This window comes from Gouania willdenowi, chromosome 16 (assembly GCF_900634775.1).
Source record: "Gouania willdenowi chromosome 16, fGouWil2.1, whole genome shotgun sequence".
In the NCBI taxonomy this organism is placed as follows: domain Eukaryota; kingdom Metazoa; phylum Chordata; class Actinopteri; order Blenniiformes; family Gobiesocidae; genus Gouania; species Gouania willdenowi.
The window spans coordinates 12,818,141-12,839,006 of record NC_041059.1 but is presented as its reverse complement, the minus strand read 5'-3'; the positions used below and the strand labels follow the sequence as shown (position 1 = coordinate 12,839,006).

The following is a 20,866-nucleotide window of genomic DNA, read 5'->3' as shown; positions in this document are numbered from 1 at the left end:
TTAGGGGTCAAAACACAGTAAAAAAGTGTATGACACAAAATAAATGTTTACGATAAACTAGTTTATTTAAAATAAATTACAATAATTAATTTTTCTTTTAAATATTAAATAAACTAAGTGTTTTGAACGGCAACAAGAAATGGCCCAGGTTTACATGTGTCCCAAATGAAATGTATACCTATGGTTTGAAGAAATCACATTTTTTTCAATGAATGCACTGATGAAGCTTGAAGGGCTCAGTACCTCCAATAAAGCTACTGGTATTTTAATCTTTTTAATAAAAGGATTACACATTATAGACATCTCTTTAGTTGGTCTTGTATATAAATGTGACTTGAAAATAAGTCCCACTCAACCATTAGTGTCCATGACCTGTAATAGAGCTCTTCCTCTAAACCAGAGTTATCTCAGGCATTTCAGGATTCATTGGTGGGATAGTTAGAGCTAGTTTTAACTCAACTATAAATTGTGTCAACATTTACAGGTTTGTTCTGCATTTTCGTGGATATAAAAAAAAAAAAAAAAAATCGTCTCAATGCTGTAAAATCCTATGAAGCACAACAATACAGATTTATTTTTTAATTTAAAAAAAAAGAAAAGAAACAGAAAAGAAAAGAACAGTAATAAAATTAGAAAGGCTCTTCCTTGATCCAATGGATCCAAAACCCACGTATGCCATCGTGTGGTTGGATTTAGTATTTACATCACACCCAAAATAACTTCTTTCTAATCTGACGCAGTCTGGATGGAAGTTTAGGGTTCTCTTTTTATCTAATATGGTCATAAATCAATACTGGTTTCTTATGTGGTTTAAACAGCAGCATGAATCCTCCCATCAGAATTATAACTATATTAAGGCCTCGTAGGTCCATCGGTTGGATTTATCCTATAAAATGGCTTCCATCAAAGTGAGCAGATCCAATTCCTACAGAAGTGTCTGAGATGAGCCCCAGTGTTAAATTAGTACCAGGTTGTAGTTGTCCACCAAAATGTAAAAAGTAGTCACCCACCTTTGTCCATCACAATATTATGTTAGTGTACGTGTTTTAAATGTACAAGAGCAGCAACTTAAAGAAAAATAATGTAATATACAGGGAACCTTTAAAGTACAACATATTATGAAAAACAACAACTAATGAAAGAAAAAAAATAATTAATTGAAACTTTTATACCATCTGGAGTGTATTTATTGACTACAAATGTGGTCGATAAACTTCAGACAATCACACAAAACACAAGTTGTGCGTGTTTTTAATTAAAGTTAATGAATTTAACATCACTGATAATAAGTAGTAACAGCTGACTTCAACCTGGCATTTCAGATCTTTCCTGGAAAACTTCCGTCTTCTATCTGATCATCCCATTTAGAAACCTGTGGGACCATAAAGCATTAGGTTTGTAACAAGCAAAGCCTAAACTTTTACAAATTTCATTAAAAATAATAACTACTATAGTCACTCACCCAGCTCATTGGACAGAGGCTTTTATAAACCCTGTGGTACCATTCGCAGGGAGCCACATCCTGGTTTTTGGCTGAGAGTGCCTTGTTACACCTGTGGAAGTCTGCAGAACCAAACAAACAAACAGAAAAAACAGCTCAGGTTTGCCTTTTTGATTGTGAAAACAAACATAATGCAAAAACAATAACAACCCTGTGAACGACCAAGGAATCAGATAATGCCTCATCAAGACAGGAAGAGCTGTTTTAGTTTGAACATGTGACCGATTGTTACAGGAAGAGCTGCAAACAAATAAATACTGTATATTCCCTACCAATGTATCAGTTACACTAGGATAGTGAGTGATAGAAATACTCTCAATGAGTATCAAAAGTTGAGGGCTAGTAATTACATAATTTTCATCTGCAAACAGTATGTTTATGTGTTCCCTGAACTAGTAAAGCCATAGCTGTATTCTCCCCCAAAAAACCTGTAAAACCATCAGAAACAATCAGAAAGGGGGGCTGAAGGACTGGAGGGTCCATGTTTGATTCCAGCAGAGTAAGCATGAACCCCCTAGGGGTCACTTTGCCCTAAATTGCTCCCCAGAACACCCACAACGTTGGGGCCGCACATTGCTACTTCTGAGGCAATAATTTGACTGTGATCAATAAAAGATGACATTATTATTTTACACATATTATTACTTTAATCACACTGCTCTAGAGTTTGGAACCGCACGGTGAGCGATTTCATCTGGTCTAGAGTCCACTTCTATAAACCAGTCCAGAATCCAGTTGCATGTTTACACGGTCTAGCTCAAACTAAGTAGACTTAGACTCAGGGATAATGAATCCTAGAGCAGTTAAATTGAGACAGGATTTGCTGGTGTGCACTAAAAAGGGTCAGAGAAAGCTTTGGCAATGACTCAGTTCAATCAAATAAAGCCGGTGAATACACAACTGTAAGCACGTGGACATACGGTAATACAATTGATCTGTGAAAATCTACAGTTAGATTAAAATTTATCAAAACGAAAGAAGGCGCCCAATCACTATCTTTAGAGATTCTCAAACTAAAATGTAATTTTTTACTTTTTTTTTTTATTAAAACCTGTAAAATCTAAGGTGTAATACATAGCTGTAAGATATAACTTAATTGAAGATACATAGAAAAGAATACATTATTTCAATATATTTTGCAGTGTCAGTATACTCGTGCTTACCCAGGTAGTTTTGGTAGCAGTTTCGAGTCTGGTTGGTGTTGGGGAATCGAGCATCAAAGGGAGCTGTCCTGTAGTTTTGAATTTTCTCGTTGATGGTGTCAGACATGTTTGCGAGCCTTAGCACACAGCACTGAAACAAGAACTGGTTAACCTGCAACAAAGAAGAGTTGATCAGTGGGAACATTAACTCAACTTTTAAAGGATAACTCTAGTGAACTTTAAATACAAGCTCTGTTAAAAGATCATACATCATAGTAGAGGTAGGGCTGGGCGATATGGACCAAAAGTCATGTCAATATTTGTTCTCAAAATGGCGATATATGATATAAATCTCAATATTCATAACTCATTAAAGTCTTACCAGAAAGACAATTCTGGGTTAAATTTGCTGATGAAAAAAGCCACACAGGCACATTTATTAACAAACAGATGCACTATATGAGCTACTTTAGTCTTGTTCTCCTAGGGCTGGGCAATTTCGCTTACAAAAAAAAAAAAAAAAAAAAAAAAAATCTAGTTTCGATTCGATTTTCAATGCACTTAAAAATGACTGCAGACATCAGATATATTGTCAAAAGTGCAACTTTATTGCTGTGATTGTCCTCAAAAGTTAAAATGCATAAAACAATTTCAAAATAAAAAGTAAATGAGGTTCTGTCATTTAACAATTTCAAGCTTTAACCCAGGTTTAAGCAAAAGTGCAACAGCAACTTCACAGTGGATTCAATTTTCTGATGAAACAAATCACATAACTACATATTTTATAACATTACAATTAAAAAAAAAGATTAACTCTTCCCTTAGCATCTCAGCATAGTGCAAATAAAAAATTAAACATGCCTGTGGCACACATATAGCTGACTCAAAAGGTAAACAAATGTAGACAAAGAGGGGGCTGGCTCACATTGTGGATGGAATGCAAAAAAGTAGGAAAAAACTATATCAATATAGGCAATATTGTAATTTTCTAGAGGTCGACGATATATGGACTGGGCGATTTTTTAAATTTTATTTAGCACTTTAGAGTAGCCATTAAAGGAAAAAAGACAGAACATAAAGAAACATCCATTCGGATGTATGAATATACAACAACAACAACAACAAAAAGTAATAATAATAATGTGCATGGGAGAGCTAGAAGCCAATAGGCTCACAAATAAAAAGCCAATATAATAGGATAAGGATATAATATAATAGTGCCTGATCAAATATCCTTATCCTATTATATCCTTAATAGGATAATGATTTTTGTTTTACTTGGTTGTGTACGGGTATATTTAAAGTTCTATGTTAGAGTTCAATTGGTGTTTTTAATATAATTTCTAATATATACATTTATATCATATGAGTGTTTCAATTGTCTTTCATAATCAATGTGCTTTAAAAAAAAGTATATTGGCCTCAAGTATCGGCTGATTTTTTTTTTTTTTTTTTTTTTTTTTTTTAAATCGGTATCTGCATTGGGCTTTGAAAATCCCATATCGGTCGACCTCTATATTTTCTATATCACTAAAATGAAGCAAAAAAAAAAACTTATTATATCTTGAATCTAGATATATTGCCCAGGCCTAGGTAGAGGTTTAGTCTGGTTATATTCTTTAAAAGCCAGGAGGAGGAAAAATTGTGAGGTTTATTATAGACGGGGGCCACCACTCATGCTCCTTGTCATAGACAGGTGTTGTGACAAAGTTCACCTCAAGTGTACTCGGCATGTCAGGCCTGTTATGGGTAATGACAGCTTACCACACTATAAGCTTCACTTAGAAACTGGCAAGTGTTAATGTCGAGCCACGTTTCACTTCTTTTAACACGTTTTTTTTTTTTTTTTTTGAAAGGGCAGTAGTTGCATATAAACTCTGATTTATGTCAATTATGATGTTTCTTCTATTCATTTTGTCTCTAATGTGTTACATTTGTAAAGTGTCTTTGAGCACCTTTAAAAGCACTTTCTCAATACAATATATTCTAAACATTGTGAATATCAGGACGTCTCTAAAAGTTTAACATCTTGGAGGGTTTAAAAGCTTTGCAAAGGCTTTGGGGGAACAATAACTCAAGATGTTTGGGTAAAAACTTGAAGGAAATATGGATTAATAGACTTAAGGATAAACAGGTGCACACGTGCATTTTGTCTCTTATGGTCAACATGGGGGGGATTGTAGATACATCTAAAAGTATATATTTACGGTTTAAAACAAAGTACTAAAATAAAGAACACGTTCAACTTTGTTGATTAAACATGGAGAATGCTAGTTTTTCCTGATGTAATCAATGTATTTCTGACAAACCACATTATTTTGTGTATTAATATCAATAAAGTCTAATGAAACCTGGTTAATATACATTTTTGAGCAAATATGACCAAACCTTTTGTGGGTCACACTAAGTTTGCATTAAAAACACAGTGTCAAAGTCATTCTTAATTAAATAAGTGTATTGCTGTTGACTGTCAAACTATTTATTGATACGACTTACTTATCGAAACATAGTGGGTTGACTGGTCGGCTGTCAAGTCAGAAAATAGCACCAAACACTAAACACATTAGCATGGCCGTTGTAGCTCGGCTACATCGGATTGCTAGTTTTGTTAGCTCGCTGCTAACGGGTGAACTCGTAAACTAAAATCATTTATGAGTCAGAACAGTACATAATACATGACATGATGTTGCATAACAGACAGTGTGGAAAAATACTGGCGTAATTCGGATTAAATAGGCATTAAACACCAACAAAAGCTTTAAAAACAGTCAACAGTGACGGCATCTCACCTTGTCGCGTCCTCAAGAGTGGCTGCCTTCACTACAGCGCAATGCATGACGGGATAGGGGACTTGAGTTGCCAGATAAAAAGATGATATACCGCCTAGAATCAGTTGAAATCCAAAATATGAGCCAAAAATCTGCTAATTTTGGAGTTTTTTCCATTTTGCCCATGAAACTGAGGTCAAATCTGCTTAAAGACAGGGGAAATGCCAAAACAGGTAGGTAAGTGGAATAGTTCTCGGGATAAAATACAGCCACAGACAGATGACAACAATCAACAATATGTAATAATGCAGCAATTATTCTTAATAAACGATTTTAATCTCTGTTTGTGGGAAACTTGGAAACTAACAGAAAACAGCTGAATTTACACCTAAACTGACATTCACTTCTAAAATTTAAGAGCAAGATTTTGAAAGTTTTAGTGCTTATCAAACTTGAAAATTAACATAATAAAAAACAAAAACAAAATCCTGTGAAGGAAAGCATAATTAATCATCCAGAAATACTGCATATACAATATGTGAGATTAGAATTAATGTTGGCCTGGTTCATTGTCTGGTGTATTTCATTTATTTATTTATTTATTTTGAATATACAGTTCGGTAAACTTAGGTCTTTCACAACAAACCTACTGTAGGTCAAAGATTAGAGGGATTTTTTTTTTTCAAAATAATTGTCCTGCAAAACCTTAACCGAAACAACTTTTTTTATTCATTATCGTCGGTGATTACAACATGGCAGAAAGCACACACCACAGTTGTTCAATGTCTTTCCCCCTGATATCATCCTTCATTCAATAAAACACATTTTAGCCTTAAAGATAAATGTCTTTTTCTCTTTCAAAATGGTGTTAGTCTTCCATATATGTATGTAAATTTACCCTTCCCTCACTTTCTACCAATGTCTCGCTCTGTCTCAGTAAGTCAGGATATAGGTGTTGTCCAAAGCATAGGAAGGAAATTCTGTCACTTAGAACAATGGGCCCATTTCTCTATCTATAGACCGAGAGCAGCTGGGAGCCGGAGAAAGGGAGGCACATTTCATTCACTCGGAGGGAAAACGAAATAAAAGGCTTTTAGTCTGGAAGAAACAAAACAAGCAACCAGAAAATACAAGAAGAAACAACGACAGAGAAGTCAAAGAACCCGAGGCCGCTCAAAAATGGGTTTTTACCATGTGGAGAAGGAATAACATCCTGCACTTCAGTAATTTTGAGTAACAGATTTTCATTTAAGTATCGAAAAGGACTACATTATTGCACTGCTGGGAGATAAGAAGTAACCGTGGGTAAGTTTTTCAAACAATTTAAGCTATGTGAATTTAGATTATGCGCAATCTCTGGAGCTTTCTTCTTTCCTTTTTGGTGTATCTAACAGAGGAGAGCCAGTTCATTTGAAAAAGCCACGTCTTATGCATGGAATGATAATAGCGTGGACATCATTGTTATTATTACATTTTGCAGAGTTTAGTTGACCACATTCATGTCAAGATTTAACATGTCAGACATCATACGTCAGAATGGACGCACTTTTCCTTAATAGCACTGTAATTAACTTTAAATTAATAATCATCCCCTATTTCCTGAAGTGAAAGAAAATATGTGTATTTCTAGATTGTGATGTTGATTAACACAGGAGTGTCTATGGAAAAATGTAAAGGCAGAGCCCTGTGCTTTGGGTTTTTTCCTGTCACTTCGACCACTGTACCAGAGTCACTGGTAACTTCCTGTTTGAGGATAGGAAATACACTTGGTAATTGTCAGGGGTGGCTAGGGGGGAATGTTATGTTTCTATCATGTTGACAACCTGCTCTAAGTATCCGGTTGATTTTTTTCCATGCTGGCGTCATTCCATTGTTTAACTGTTTCAAGTTGTTGCACCTTTTGTGGTATAGTTTGGAATCAAGATTGAGGAAAACATGTTATTGTGTCATGATTTTCAGCTCAATGATTGATTCAGTATTTTCTACTTTGTTCCTGATCAGATGGAAGGGTCTGGCAGTCCTCGTGTTGGGAAACTTCATTTCCCCGTGGGTTTGTGGATAAATTCTCCCAGGAAACACTTTGCAAAGCTTGGCGGTCGCTGGCCCAGCGCCATCTCTGTGAAGTCAGTCTCATTTTCACTTGTTGTTTTATGTTTTATTTTTCCAACCTTTACGTCCATTTTCACAGAACCTTAAAGCTTCTCACACTTTAGTGCCTGATAAGAACTTTTTTTTAAAACACATTGTGTATTGAGGCCCGCCTCTTTTATTTTCATTATAATCACTATCTTTTAAATGCTGCAACTTTTTCAAGTTTATTTTAGACCTTGTTGTTTGTCAGTCATAATTCACAGCTGACTGACTGCTCACTTCCTTTCTCCTTCCTCTCTCCTCCATCTGTCTTCCCCTCCTCTGTTCTTCCCAGGTCAACAACCAGTTCTGACGCTGCTTCCCTCCATGAAGCCCCCTCTGCTCCTTCCTCTTCGCTTTCTAACTCCACCCCAACGCTGGCTTCTCCTGCCCCATCCCCATCTCCCTCCCCGGCCTTCCTCCGGCCTCGGCCTGCCGGGCACCAGTCCCGCGCAAAACGCCTTTCCCATCTTTTCCTGCGAGGGCGTTCCAACAGTGATCGGGATAAGGCTGTGGGGGAAAGGGAGAGAGAGATTTGGGCTCATTCAGCTGCCCCCTCCTCTCATCACTACTTGCCTCCTGCCTCATCTTCAGCCCCAGGTCTCATCAAGATCTACGGGGATGCTCTCTCCAGTGGAGCCAACTATCGCTCATTGCTGGCCAACATTCACTCAACAGCCAAGCAACTCATCTCCCAGGTCATCACTCGCTACACTGAGAGGGAAAGGGAGGAGACAGATGATGCAGGTATGGGAAAAGGAAAAGTCTTTCTCACTGATAATTGTTTTCAAAAAAACGAAATGCTAAACCAAATGGAAATGACTTAATGTAAACATAAACATCGTGTTATGGAAAGTGATTACCCTCCCTCCTCTAATGCAACATTCCTCCATTACCTTCTAGTTCTCCAAAAACACAGCCCTGAGGACTTCCTGTTGTGTGATGTCATTGGAAAGCCCATGCAGCAACCAGATGGAGCGATCAAATGGAAGACAGAGTGCCGGAGAAGTGTTGCCCCATGGGAATGTCCTTTGTTGTTAGTGGACATGTGGCGGCCTAAGGAAGGATTTGAACGGCGCTTTGAAATACAGAGTAAGGAAGACTACGAGAGAGAGGAGCGAGAAAGAGAGAAGGAGCGTGAGAGAGAAGGAGAGAACTATCAAGGTATTTTCAGGATCCAAAATGTTAGAGCTGTAGGAGATCTAGGTGTTTGAACACAACCGATGACCAATGCTGTTATCGTCTGGACAATAGGTGTGCGCTGGAGGCGTAGCAGGATGTCGTCGTCGGGTGGAGGGCAGGAGGAAGAGGAGAGGGGTCACCGAGGGAGAAATTCTGAGCTCAGGAGGAGCATCAGTGACATGAACTTAAGTTTGCGTCGTCGCCAGGGTAACCACGTCGGCACGGACGCTAATTCCTCAGGCAGTCGTCCCAACAACAGTGGAGGTGTACAAGACAGGAAAAACATTGTGAGCATGATCTACCCACAGCCAGGGGAGGTAAAGAGGTTGATGAAGTAACCAAATAGAACTGGATAAACATTTGCTCTTCTAATCATTGTGCCATCAATCCCTTTTTCCAGGTGAGAGCGTCCAAAGCTGAAGCAAAGGTTGGATGGACAAACCAACCAGTCGAGGACGAGAGGGACTACTCAAGCTGTGACCTTGAAGTGATGTCACAAAGCTTGATCCTTCCACCCACAGACAGGCCCTACTTTCTCCTGCTGCAGGGCTACGATCAGAGCAAGGCGAGACATGCAAACAGATAAAACACACACGCACGCACGCACGCACACACACACACACACACACACACACACACACACACACACACACACACACACACACACACACACACACACACACACACACACATACACAATACTGTATCTAAAGAAATAAAGTATGATAAAATAAAATAAAAACATGAGTCAGAAACTCTAAATGATCTTCAAGAAAGGTCCTGGAGCTCTGATAAACACTTGAAAGCTAACAGTGGTGTTGTGAAGGAGACCCAAAGAGCAACACACACCCTGTGCATGACATCAGACCTGCATGTCTGTAATCGCCACATACCATCAGGGTTTCCATAATTCTCCCATCTTCTTCCATCCACCAGGAAACACAAAACAACTTTGGAGCCAGACAATGCCTGACAATTTATCCATGGTGCACACACAGAGCCCCCTCTGTGTACATCACTCCATCGCACACATTGAGCTCACTCAGGGCTTCATTGTATCAAACTGTGACACACTTTATTCCTTATCAGCTGCCTTCTGTTCAAGGCATAATCTGATAGAAGATAAACCATATAGCACTTGAAGATAACAGACCTCCCTCACTCTCCACTGTGTGTCTTGTTTAGGACTTTGTTTTGTACATCATGGCGGGACACACACATGTGTTTGGAAGAAAACCAACTGTGAGGGAGCGAGAAAAGGACAAGGAGAGGGAGAGGAAAGGGAAGAGGCCTCTGAAGGTAGACACCTTTCTGTCTGCTCCTGACCTTTTGGCAAGACATTTGATTGTCAGGAGAGACTCTGCTGTTTCTGAGACACCAAAAGGACAAGGTAATGTCAGTGCAAAGCATGTAAACCAAATGTGTCAAACTGTGTCTGTGCCTTTTGGATCATCCAATTCGTCCCACAGGAGAAAACAAAAACAACAGAGAAAGCATGAATAATTGTTCAAAACTCAACAATATTTGCAGGGGCTCACAGTTTTCCCAATTTCCTCAATTTCTTACAAATTCCTTAAATTTCAAGTCAAATTATGACATAATATTTCCCGTCATTAAATAGAAATTGGTCACAAAATCTGGGAAATTTAAAGTGAACATCCAGTTGGGACTGATATTTATCACTTATTGCTTGGATATTGGGTCAGTTTCTTACATTTTGTATCTTATGTCTACGCAGAAGTGGAAACTGGGGCACAATAATGTTGATAGTATTCGTTTTCCTGCATAAAATCTGTGGCCCACTTGAGATCAAACTACTCCATATTTGTTACCTGAACTATATTGACTTTGACACCTGTGATATACACCATATAATGTTTACTAGCTTTAAGTTGGTTTACCACAACCTGAGAATGATTGTATTTTATTTGTCTCCGAACGCATCTTGGTTTCATCTCAGCTCTGATACGGCCCTTCAGAGGAGGTGCCGTCACTCACAATGGCATGGCCCTGTACAGAGAGACGGTCCTAAAGCCTGGGGATGTGATCGGCCTCGGGAACCACTTCCTTTTCCTGTATCGTGATCCACGAGTTACTCCTTCTCCACCACTGGCATTGACCCTACCATGGCAGGCTGATGCCACCACCTGCTGCCCTTCAGGGTTGGTGGACAGACAGGAAGCTCTGAGGCAGTACCTGGGGTCGACAGAGGCCATCCTGAAGTTCCATCCTCGCCATGCGGACGCCTTGTTACAGGTGAGACCAGAGACCTGTGAACTTACATAAACTCTTACCATCTAAAGGTAAAGCGTCCTCGCTGAAAGGTTCTATCTATTCAATGCCTTGTTTTCAGGAGATAATCTCTAAGAATTCCTCTCCAGACTCTGGCGGTGGTCCTTTGGCTCCTGCTTATCTCCTGTCAATCATGATAGATCATGCCTCTAAACATCTGGATCCTGCTCTCACACCACAGATTTTACTGAAGTCTGCTAATCTAATCAAGGAAATTGTGTGGGTAGGTATACAGCAAGCTAACTGAAAACTGTGAAAAAGTAAGTGGTGAGGGAGGGATTTATAATTGCTTATTATTTACACTTCTATAGAGAAAAGTAAAAAGTTTAGCCATATCAAATACAGTAGTATACCAATATGAATGAAATATTTAATACAACGCCACTATAAATCATAGTTTATCAAGTTCTTTTATTGGTTAAAAGTTTACCACTTATCATAATCTACACTTTCAGATGGTTATTCCATCCAAGCAGTGTGTTTCTGACTTATCACACCACAGTGTTAGTGGCCTAGGATTATAAACCTGCAACAAAACAAGCTTTGCCGAGAAAATAAACATGTTTCACATCTTAGGATGATCAAAAAAATGTAAAGCAGAACAACCAAAAGATGGACATGTGCCCTTTATTGTGGCTCACTGGTTTGCGAACAGGAGCGAGGATGAGCTGAAGTCACTTCCCTCCTGCTGGAAAATGTGCTGTAATTGTCCTGGCTGCAGGGCCAGACTCTGATCCCCCTCCTCCACTCCCACACTAAGATGCCTCTCCTCTCTTCTGTCTCCAACTCTCTTTAAAGGATAACATTAAGGAATTTGGGGATAAGCATCCCACGCAGAAGTAAGAACATTTTTGTTCTACGTAATGTTTCCTCTGTTTAAGACCTCCTGCTGAGTGATTCATGATAACTTCTGTAATTGCGATGTTATGTCTGGCACATTTTTGTGGTATGATAAAAGCCATTTTAATACAGTAATGTTAAATATAGTTGGGGAAAATATCTGTGTTTATTTTTACTTACAGTGATGTGTTTCAGTTTAAAGATGGCATGAATTACTGACAGAAGAATGTTAACAGCCCAACGCGACTCTGTTATTATGTGAATGTTTTGTTCAGTTCCACAGAGCAGGAGAGAGAGATAAGCACACCCAATGTCCAGAAACTCTCAGCTGATCTACGACCTCTCATGTTCTGGATGTCAAATGCCACCGAGCTTCTGAACTTCTTTCAGGTCAAGGTGGAAGCCATGGAGAAAGAATGGGAGTTTGAAGGTGAGATAAATTATCTGCTCAATAAATAGTGAGTTGGCAGTGGTGATTTATGTCAGAGGTTTGGCAACGTTAAATAGAATAATAGCTGGCGGCACATAGTCAATAATCGACTCCAATAAATGTCTCTTTAAAGCCCCGGGGGATCCAGTTTTGGCAGCTGACATGGACACTTGCTCAGAAGCACTTGCACAACTGGATGATGTTATAATGCACACCTTTCAGCAGTGTGTATATCACCTCACCAAGGTAAAACAGACTCAGGTCTTTTATATGTGCTAAGTCTCTACCTGTGTCCATGGTACAGTTGATCTTGTTTGTTGTGTTGTTGTGTTGGTGCAACTATACATTTCTAAACTTCCATTGATATCACTTTACTTGAAGTTTTTTACATAAGGCTGACATTACACTGTCATTAATAAGACCTGACATCTGTCATTAGCATGAATAAGGTGTCATGAAGGCTGTCATTAAGAGTCGTTCATTAACCTAACCCTAACCCTTCGTTACCCTAACCCCTGACCCTAACCTTAACCCCACTAGATCCCTCCACCTAACCCAGAAAATGCCAACATAGCTCCAAAGGTGTCATATTTAGCGAACGACACTTATTGACAGCCTTCATGACACCATATTCATGCTAATGACAGCGTAATGTCAGCCTTATCGAGTGTTTCCCTTCCATCTTCTTCTCTGCCCATGGTTGAAACTATTCCATTATGTCATCTATCAACTATCCCACATTTCATTATAACCTTTATTTTTACAGACCTGAAAAACACAAGTAATTTAAAACATATAACATTTAAAAGTTACAGACAAGTGCGGCAAAAGTAATTCATTGTTTTATTTTGTTAGGTATTTCATAAACAAATTAAGCCCACTCTCTGCCCTCTGGGTCCACAAAGACCCTGTACTCACTTCTTCCAGCTCTCCTGGACACCAACCCATTCTCCAGCGAGAAAGAGAATGATGGCGCTACGAGTGCAGAAGAGGAGGAGAAAATAAGAGGGGAAGGAGAGGTGGATGACGTGTCTGCCTTACCACCCAGGGTTGCCGGGCTGGTGGAAGTGTATCGTTGTTCGCTGATGCTGTCACGAGAAGCTTGTCTTTCTCCGCCCCTCACCTCGCAAACCTTTGGTTATCTCTTCTTCTTCACCAACACCTCCTTGCTCAATACTTTGTTAGAAAGAGGTGAGACTAAACATGTGAAATCTGTTGATTGTTAAAGGGATACTCAACCCAATGGATAAAGAAAACTCAACTAAAAAACTTTAATATGTTAACTTTACTAGTAGGAATGAGAGCTAGTTAGAAGCTGAATATGAAATAAACACTTGTTTAGGTTGTCATGGTGGACAAACTGTGACGGCGTGATTACTCAAGGAAGTGTCGCCATCCACGCAACTCTAACTGGTTTTATGAGCTTAACAACATCCGATCGTCCCAATTGTCCGTTTCAAGGTGTCTTCTTTGTTCAGCTGGAAGGCAAGCATAGATCTGTAGTACGATTGCTGACAGTGGGGTCTAAATACTTCACCGACTGGCATTTTCAAAGTCTGATTTCTCGTTTTCTGGGAGTGCAATGTCAAAATCTGTCTGCCATGATGTTCCTGGTCTTTGTAGAAAAAACATCATAACATTGAATGAACTATATGACAAGTAATTAAGCACTAAAATGTCTGATTTTCACCATAGACTCTCTATGGGAGTGGAAATATCAAGACTTAGCCTAATGTGACATACAACACTGGGATTATAATATGCAATATGCAAACACTGATTGGTTGAAATCCCCAAGATGGCGATGCCCACATATAAAGTGATATTGCATGTATTTAGAGACTAAACATTTATATCAATTACTTAAAAGACATATCTTACCCTACATTGTATCAGCTTTAGACCAATCATCTAAAGTATATTGATGTGATGAGTTATGTGCCACTTTTAGAACTGTCGTTAATAAATGAAAAATAAATGAATATTTGAGGTACATAGCATGTCACTGTGAACAACCAAACACTACATATTTCAGGATGCATGTGCAAGATCACAAATATACACAAACATTTCACAGTCGTGTTGTTCTACCACTTACAGTTTGCAATATGGCATTAAATAATTTATATAATTCATTTTTAATTACTATACTGTAGATGGTCTACTTGGTCTTTTTTATAAGTACTGTATGTATAATATGATCAACATTGATGACAGATGTTTTAGACATTATTGAAGCAAACATTGGTGAGCCATAGCATTAATGAAAAAAATCAAAAACTAGTGTATTACAAATGACATTTATTTGTAAAAACAAAAAGAAAAAGAAAAAAAAAAAGAGTGAGCGACGTAATTTTAATTAAACCTTTTATCCTCAATTCTTGGCAGATGGACTGTTTTCCTGGTCCAGGGCTGTACAGATCCGTACCAACCTAGACCTGGTTCTGGACTGGCTACAGGGAGCAGGGTTAGGAGACATAGCTTCAGAGTTCATGAAGAAACTGTCCATCACGGTGAATTTCTTGTGTATTCCCAAGACGAGACTCATTCAGGTAACTCACCTTCAATGGTCAATGTGTCTACCCTTTGCTGAATGTTGCTCAGCTATCTCTTCATGAACTTCTTATGTTCTAGTCATCCTGGACTAGTCTACTGGAGGACCATGCCTTGTTAAGCCCTTCCCAGTTGCACCACTTGCTCACACATTACAAGTTGGGACCCACCAGGGCCCCACCAGCATCCTGGGCTCCTCCACCTGGTACTGAGCTGAGTGGAGGTAATACAGAAAACAAATACATGTTATTGATGCTCATAGGAATGTTGATGAGCCTCTAATTACAGTGATGAACATACCAAATTGTAAACCAGTTTCTGACTCAGGCTGTGAATGGTTATAATTCAATCATGTGCTTGTTATTGTGCAGACATCTTTGAGAGCTTTCTGGATCATCCACCTCTCATCCTTCCAAACGAGACACCTCGCCTTGACCTCTCCCTGCCGATCCCGAGCTCTGAGCTCCAGAAAGAAGTCACACGTCTCCGAACCTTCTTGTGGGGACTTGACCAGGACGAGCTCCCAGCCAATCAGAGGACTCGACTTTAAGGATAACCATTAAAAAAAAAATAGATGAAAATAAAAACAATAGAAAAAAACAAACAGTCACCAACTGAACATGCATCTCCTTTTCATTGTATTCTTTTAGAATGTTATTCCATGAATTCTTTAAAAAAAAATGTGTGGCAATTGTGTAATTCACTAGATTTGTTTTCCATGTGATTCATGTAGTGCTGTGATTTATTTGCCTGTTCCTTGGCTGTCATCTATGTTTTAAACCCCTTGGTTTAGATGGAAATTAAATTGTTGCCATAATTCTTTGAAGTATTTTTTGCTGCATTATTTTCTTGTGGGGGCCAAGTGACTTGGCTTTAACTTTAAGTTATATACCATAGATAAAATAAATTAACCACAAGGTGGCAATGCAGGACTCATTCCACCTGTGATGGTAAATTATGAGTGTGCAGGTAAGATTTCTTGACTAAGAGGGGAATCACACAGGCACATTATCGTCTGATCCAAAGGAAGAAGTTTCTCATTTGCTGTAATAATGGTTCCATCCAACTCACAATCATGATTCAGACACATGACTGGGATCATCATACAAAGGTTAGGAGGTGGGTTGTTCAAAGACAAGAACCAGTAGCATGACAGGATATGTATTTCATCTCTCTGACTGTCGATGTGATAACCTGATGAGGAGAGTATCCGCTTTCATTAGCGTTAACAATCAGCTAGTGCAACAATTCCCAACTAATAAGCAGTGATGGGAAAGTTCACTTTCTACACTAACTAGTTCAAAGTTCAGTTCACAAATTTTAAAATGAACTAGTTTAGTTCATAGTTCATAATTTAAAAAATTAACAGTGTGAAAAGCTGCAGCTGCTACTGTGGACTGAATGGCTGCTGTTTCAGGTTTGCTGTTAACGTATGCAGTTGCGTCTTGAAACCTACGGGCAAAGTTTACACAAAAACATAACATTATTCCTACCTGGATCATCACTGACCTTATTTCAAAGTGTAAATCAGGGGTCACCAACCTTTCTGAAACTGTGAGTTACTTCAAATCTACTGGTTTGATATTACTTAAATACTACATTTTCACGATTTCACTTTAATTAAAAGGTAGGATAATAAGGAAAACTATCATTAACTTAAAAAGGTAAGAAATTAGGGCAGCAGTGGCCTAGTCGTTAACGAAACTGCTTCCCAGGCGCTACACTGTGGCAGCCCACCGCTGCCCCTCGGGGAAAATGGGTAAAATGCAGAGAGCATTTTACTACGGCGATTAATAAAAGATGCATTACAATACATTAATGCTTTAGATTTTCTAAAAATTCTAAATCAGTAGTAATTTACCAGTATGCTCGTACTCGCTGGAAATGACAAGAGTGTATGAGTTACTACTGTATGTTGGTCCAGCTGCTAAAGAGACTTCAGTGGAGTCTGGCATCATGTTAACATGACAAAAGGTTGAGCATCGCTGATCTAGCGGACTGTGGACCTCCTGTATGTGGTCAGAAGAGGACGATTTTACTACTCGTTATTTCACTGTATTGGTCATTATCCATGCGTAACTGCAACAATATAGTATAGCGTGTGGTATACATGCACTTTGAATTTTTGACTGCTATAAAACTATCTAAAAGGAAATTGAAAAATATTATTTTAAACAGTTTTAAACACATTTATTTTAATTCTGTTTTGGAGCTTTAGTAAATTGTATAAAAAATTCTGATTGGGAATGTATGAAGCTCTCCTCAGGCTCCTGAATACCTAACCTGGACAGTGCTGCACCCACGGGCCCAACGCACTCACTTTCCGCACGTACTGGTACAGACACCCACACTACTGACATACTTAAGTCAGTGCGCACTGTCTCAAACACACTCAAACCTACACAACCCCGAACTTAACTATGGTAAAAAGGGTTTAGTCATAAGCTGACAGCAGACTCGTGATATCACCATTCAGGTGACTAACTTGTCTTGGACTTTTTTTCTGTACACCCTTGTAGTATTATAATTCAGTCATTTTTACCGTAAAGTCAGAGGCGCTTTCTTTGTTTTGATAGGGAAGCCCGGTGACGTTCAGAAAATCCTAGTTATCGTGTTCCACCTTTGGAATCAAGCCAAGTCTTCCAGTCAACTTCTAATGCAAAACCCTTTACGGTAAAAAGCTAGAAAAACAAAACATAGAGACAACCATGCAACCCATAACAAAACAAAAAGACACCCATGCAACTCATTTGGGATCTATGCTCACGTCATCACAGTAGCCTCAGGTTCTGTCTCCCCAATTTCTGCTGCATAGACAGAAAAAACATTGAAAAAGGGCAGTTATAGATTATGAATCACAAGCGGGGGTTCTCTGTGGTTACACCGATCAATTGGGTGATTGTCACTACTCTCATTTCCAATTCTATGCCCTGTATGAGTGAGAGTGAGACTGTGTGCTAATTTCAACTTTCCCGTAATGTTATACAGATGTACTGTGTTGCTTTATAATTAAACACAGCTGGGGCTCAGACTTGTATCGGTCTGTGCTGACTGTGTGATATTACAATAGTCAGATACAATATGGTGACCATGCGGTGTCTGGTAGCACAGAAGGTCTAGTAAACATGTGACACATTCCGTTTTCTATGATCTCAATCAATGACACAGAGAAAATGTCATCCACACTTTCACCCACAAATCGTACAGATACAGACCACATACTCAAACAGGGTTCAATAGAAAAACCTTTTTCTTCACGCACACAAACATACACAGCTACTCGTGAACTAAGAAGGCCTCTGTCCAGGTGCAGAGTCCCACACCTGCTGAAGTAGCTCTCTGTAATTAGCTCGACACAATTACCATTGGTGGATGGAAGGAGGCGGTGAAGACAATGGGCCGGTTATTCTATCCCTATCATCTCCGTCTTTCTCCCCGCTGTCGAGTAATGAAAGATTCTTCCCTTCTTCAAAGAGACGGAGTTTCCTACAAAACAGCTGAGTCAGAGGAGAACAGAGGAAAGGATGAAAAGAAAGAGAGAACAGTAGGGAGGCAAGTGTGGTAATGCAGTGCTGCTGACGTGAGGCCCAGTGGACCACAGTGATTGTGCTCATTGTTGTGTAGTCAGGAGTCATTTTCAGGGACCAGCAGAAGCCAGTGGCTCTCACACTTTATGCAAACAGCTACAACCTGGCATGGCCTCAGTAGCAGTGATCTGTTAACACTTTAGCTAAGACCTGCGTCATTCTAAAGCCTGCAGTAGGGCTATTAGGAGGATTTTCAGCGTAATATATTGACTACAAGACCATTTTACCTCAAGGAAAGACAAGTCAATATAGACTTGTAAGACTGTATTGCAGTAATTAAATGTAAATGGGCGAGGACCATTTTTTACGGATACTTTGATCATGTTTTACAGATGTTAAACATAAAGACTAATATGAGCCACAGTTCTCCCGCTCCTGTCCTCCCATGTTAAATGTGATTGTCTTTTCATGTTTCTTGGATGGGATGAAACTGAAACGAAATTTTGTTGCTCTGTTGCTCTGTAACATGTGCAATGACAAATAAAGATTGATTGATTGATTGATTGATATGTGGTAAAACAAGTACAATACTGGATTTAACTCCTTAGCTGCCAAACAAAGACATTTGTGACCAGTAAGCAGTCTCATTTGTTGCATTCTGAGAATCATAAAGCCTAGCCTAATTTATGCTAACTTGGGTTTGCCACGTTAGCTTTTCTGGAAAAGTTTGCCCTGAAAATGTTTTGTTTGTTTGTTTGTTTGTTTGTTTCTCCAGCACTGATGTTGTGCTTCCTGGTTTCTCATTGTGTCCTTGTTCCCAAGTTTATTTCTTTGCGATTTTCTCTGTAAGTACTCTTGTTCTTAGACTCTGTTCATTCAGAGTTTCATTTAAGTGGATTTGCTTTAAAACATTATGCTTAGAAACAGTTGTTTACTCCTTTTTTTTAATGCTACTCTTGCATCTTTCAATGCCGTGTGCAAACCTGCAGCCGGTGAATCAAGTGACGTTCAAGCTCGGCCCTGATTTCACCTGATGTGTTGTGAAATAAAATATGACAAAATTAAAATGCAGGTACTCCCACAGTTAACCTGACTTGACCTGACTAGACTCATAGCTGTTAACATCACATGTTTGTCGGGAAAGTCACACAAATTGATTGATTTCACAATGTCTTGCCTCACACAATTCCTCACTTGATAAAAAAAAATCTGGTCCAAAGTGTAATGTTAAATACAGATACTAGACCAGTAGTACTTTATGTTAGTAGTATATTATTGCTGCAGCCTTCTGGGCTGAATGCAGGTTCATGTGAAGGCCGTAAGTCACGATGGCTTTGAATGAATGTAGGTATTTTTACAATGCAGGAAATCGCGTCTACCACATCCAAATTCTGGGGCAAGATTTCAGACACCCACTATTCCACCATTGTCTCTCACAATATGTTCTTTGTATGTAAGCTATTAGGCCCTATCCATCTCCAGTAGGAACCCCCAAAATCGTTAAGATGCAGAGAGTCAGAATCGCAACAACCAAATCAGTTGATGAACATGTATAGGCTTTAATGACAAAATTGTGGTCGGTCCCTCTGAATCTCACTCCAAGGTTTTTTTAAAAGTTGGCAGCTCTGAGTGGGTCTACCATGGGGACACGAGGGGCACCCGCCCACCCCCTTGCAATCTGATTGGCCACCATGTGTGCCCCCCATCTTAATTGACTCTTGGTCATGTCAATCATTGTACTGGTTTTCACCCACAGTTGTATGATCAAACGGAAACAAAAGTGAAACCTACTATAAGACTGGACTGTGTATGAAACTCTCAGGTCTTATATCTTTAAACAAATAGAGGAAGTAGTTCCGTGGGTGCCTGACAATAACCTCTTGTTAAACCTGTGGAACATATTCTTGCGGTTTTTTGAAAGAGAAGTTTGTGGGGGCATTCAAAGTGGTAGTAACTTGATTTCTCATTTTGGATTTTAGAGTGAAAGCATTTTAAAACTTAGCAATATGAGCCAAAGTTCCAGGGAGTCAGGGAGTTTATTTAGGACTGAAACAAAGTCAGAGTGCAATATTGTGCATGGCCTCAAGCCTATTTCTGTATTAAGGCCTGGAATTAGGGGAGCAGGGACATCTCTGTAGGGTCATAGACAGTAAAGAAGGCAGACTGGGGGCGTCGTAACCTGTGTGTTTGAGGTGACTGAAAAAATGTCTGAGGTGCCATGAGGAAAATCTATTGATGCAGACAGACAACAAACTGTGGCTGAGTTTGCATTTTGAGAAAACCGTTTATGAAACGGGCTGCTGAGGCTCACTGAGGTGACCAAAAGGCTAAGAGAAAAATGTTGGTCTTCTTCAAGGCATAGATGTGTTTTCTCCTGGTTACGTCATCCAAATGAGAAATGTTCACATAAACACACTAAATTTTCTTTGCCTCTTTTTTTGTGGTGTTCAGTTGCATGCCCTTACACACAAATGTACACAGGCATGAGCAGAGACATGAAA

General features: G+C 39.2%; 2 protein-coding genes across 3 annotated transcripts; one reads left to right on the top strand and one right to left on the bottom strand.

Annotated features, from left to right (window-relative positions):
- Positions 1 to 1,169: 1,169 nt before the first annotated feature.
- cox6b2 (cytochrome c oxidase subunit 6B2) lies at positions 1,170 to 5,567 on the bottom strand. Its single transcript, XM_028470664.1, has 4 exons — positions 5,433 to 5,567; positions 2,665 to 2,815; positions 1,463 to 1,563; positions 1,170 to 1,372 (listed from the first exon to the last, which is right to left on the bottom strand). The coding sequence occupies exons 2-4, from the start codon at positions 2,768 to 2,770 to the stop codon at positions 1,319 to 1,321; spliced, it is 261 nt and encodes an 86-aa protein (XP_028326465.1). The 5' UTR covers positions 2,771 to 2,815; positions 5,433 to 5,567; the 3' UTR covers positions 1,170 to 1,318.
- An 857-nt stretch (positions 5,568 to 6,424) lies between these two features.
- rasip1 (Ras interacting protein 1) lies at positions 6,425 to 15,521 on the top strand. Of its 2 annotated transcripts, none has more exons than XM_028471782.1 (16): positions 6,425 to 6,716; positions 7,413 to 7,534; positions 7,837 to 8,288; positions 8,445 to 8,705; positions 8,796 to 9,010; positions 9,124 to 9,288; positions 9,909 to 10,113; positions 10,684 to 10,979; positions 11,077 to 11,238; positions 11,814 to 11,854; positions 12,131 to 12,285; positions 12,419 to 12,531; positions 13,191 to 13,476; positions 14,674 to 14,837; positions 14,920 to 15,061; positions 15,210 to 15,521. In XM_028471782.1, exons 2-16 carry the CDS (start codon positions 7,413 to 7,415, stop codon positions 15,386 to 15,388), a joined length of 2,958 nt encoding a protein of 985 aa, XP_028327583.1. In that variant the 5' UTR covers positions 6,425 to 6,716; the 3' UTR covers positions 15,389 to 15,521. The 2 variants fall into 2 exon arrangements, with proteins under 2 accessions (XP_028327583.1, XP_028327582.1); XM_028471781.1 differs by having other exon boundaries at positions 8,796 to 9,040.
- Positions 15,522 to 20,866: the final 5,345 nt, after the last annotated feature.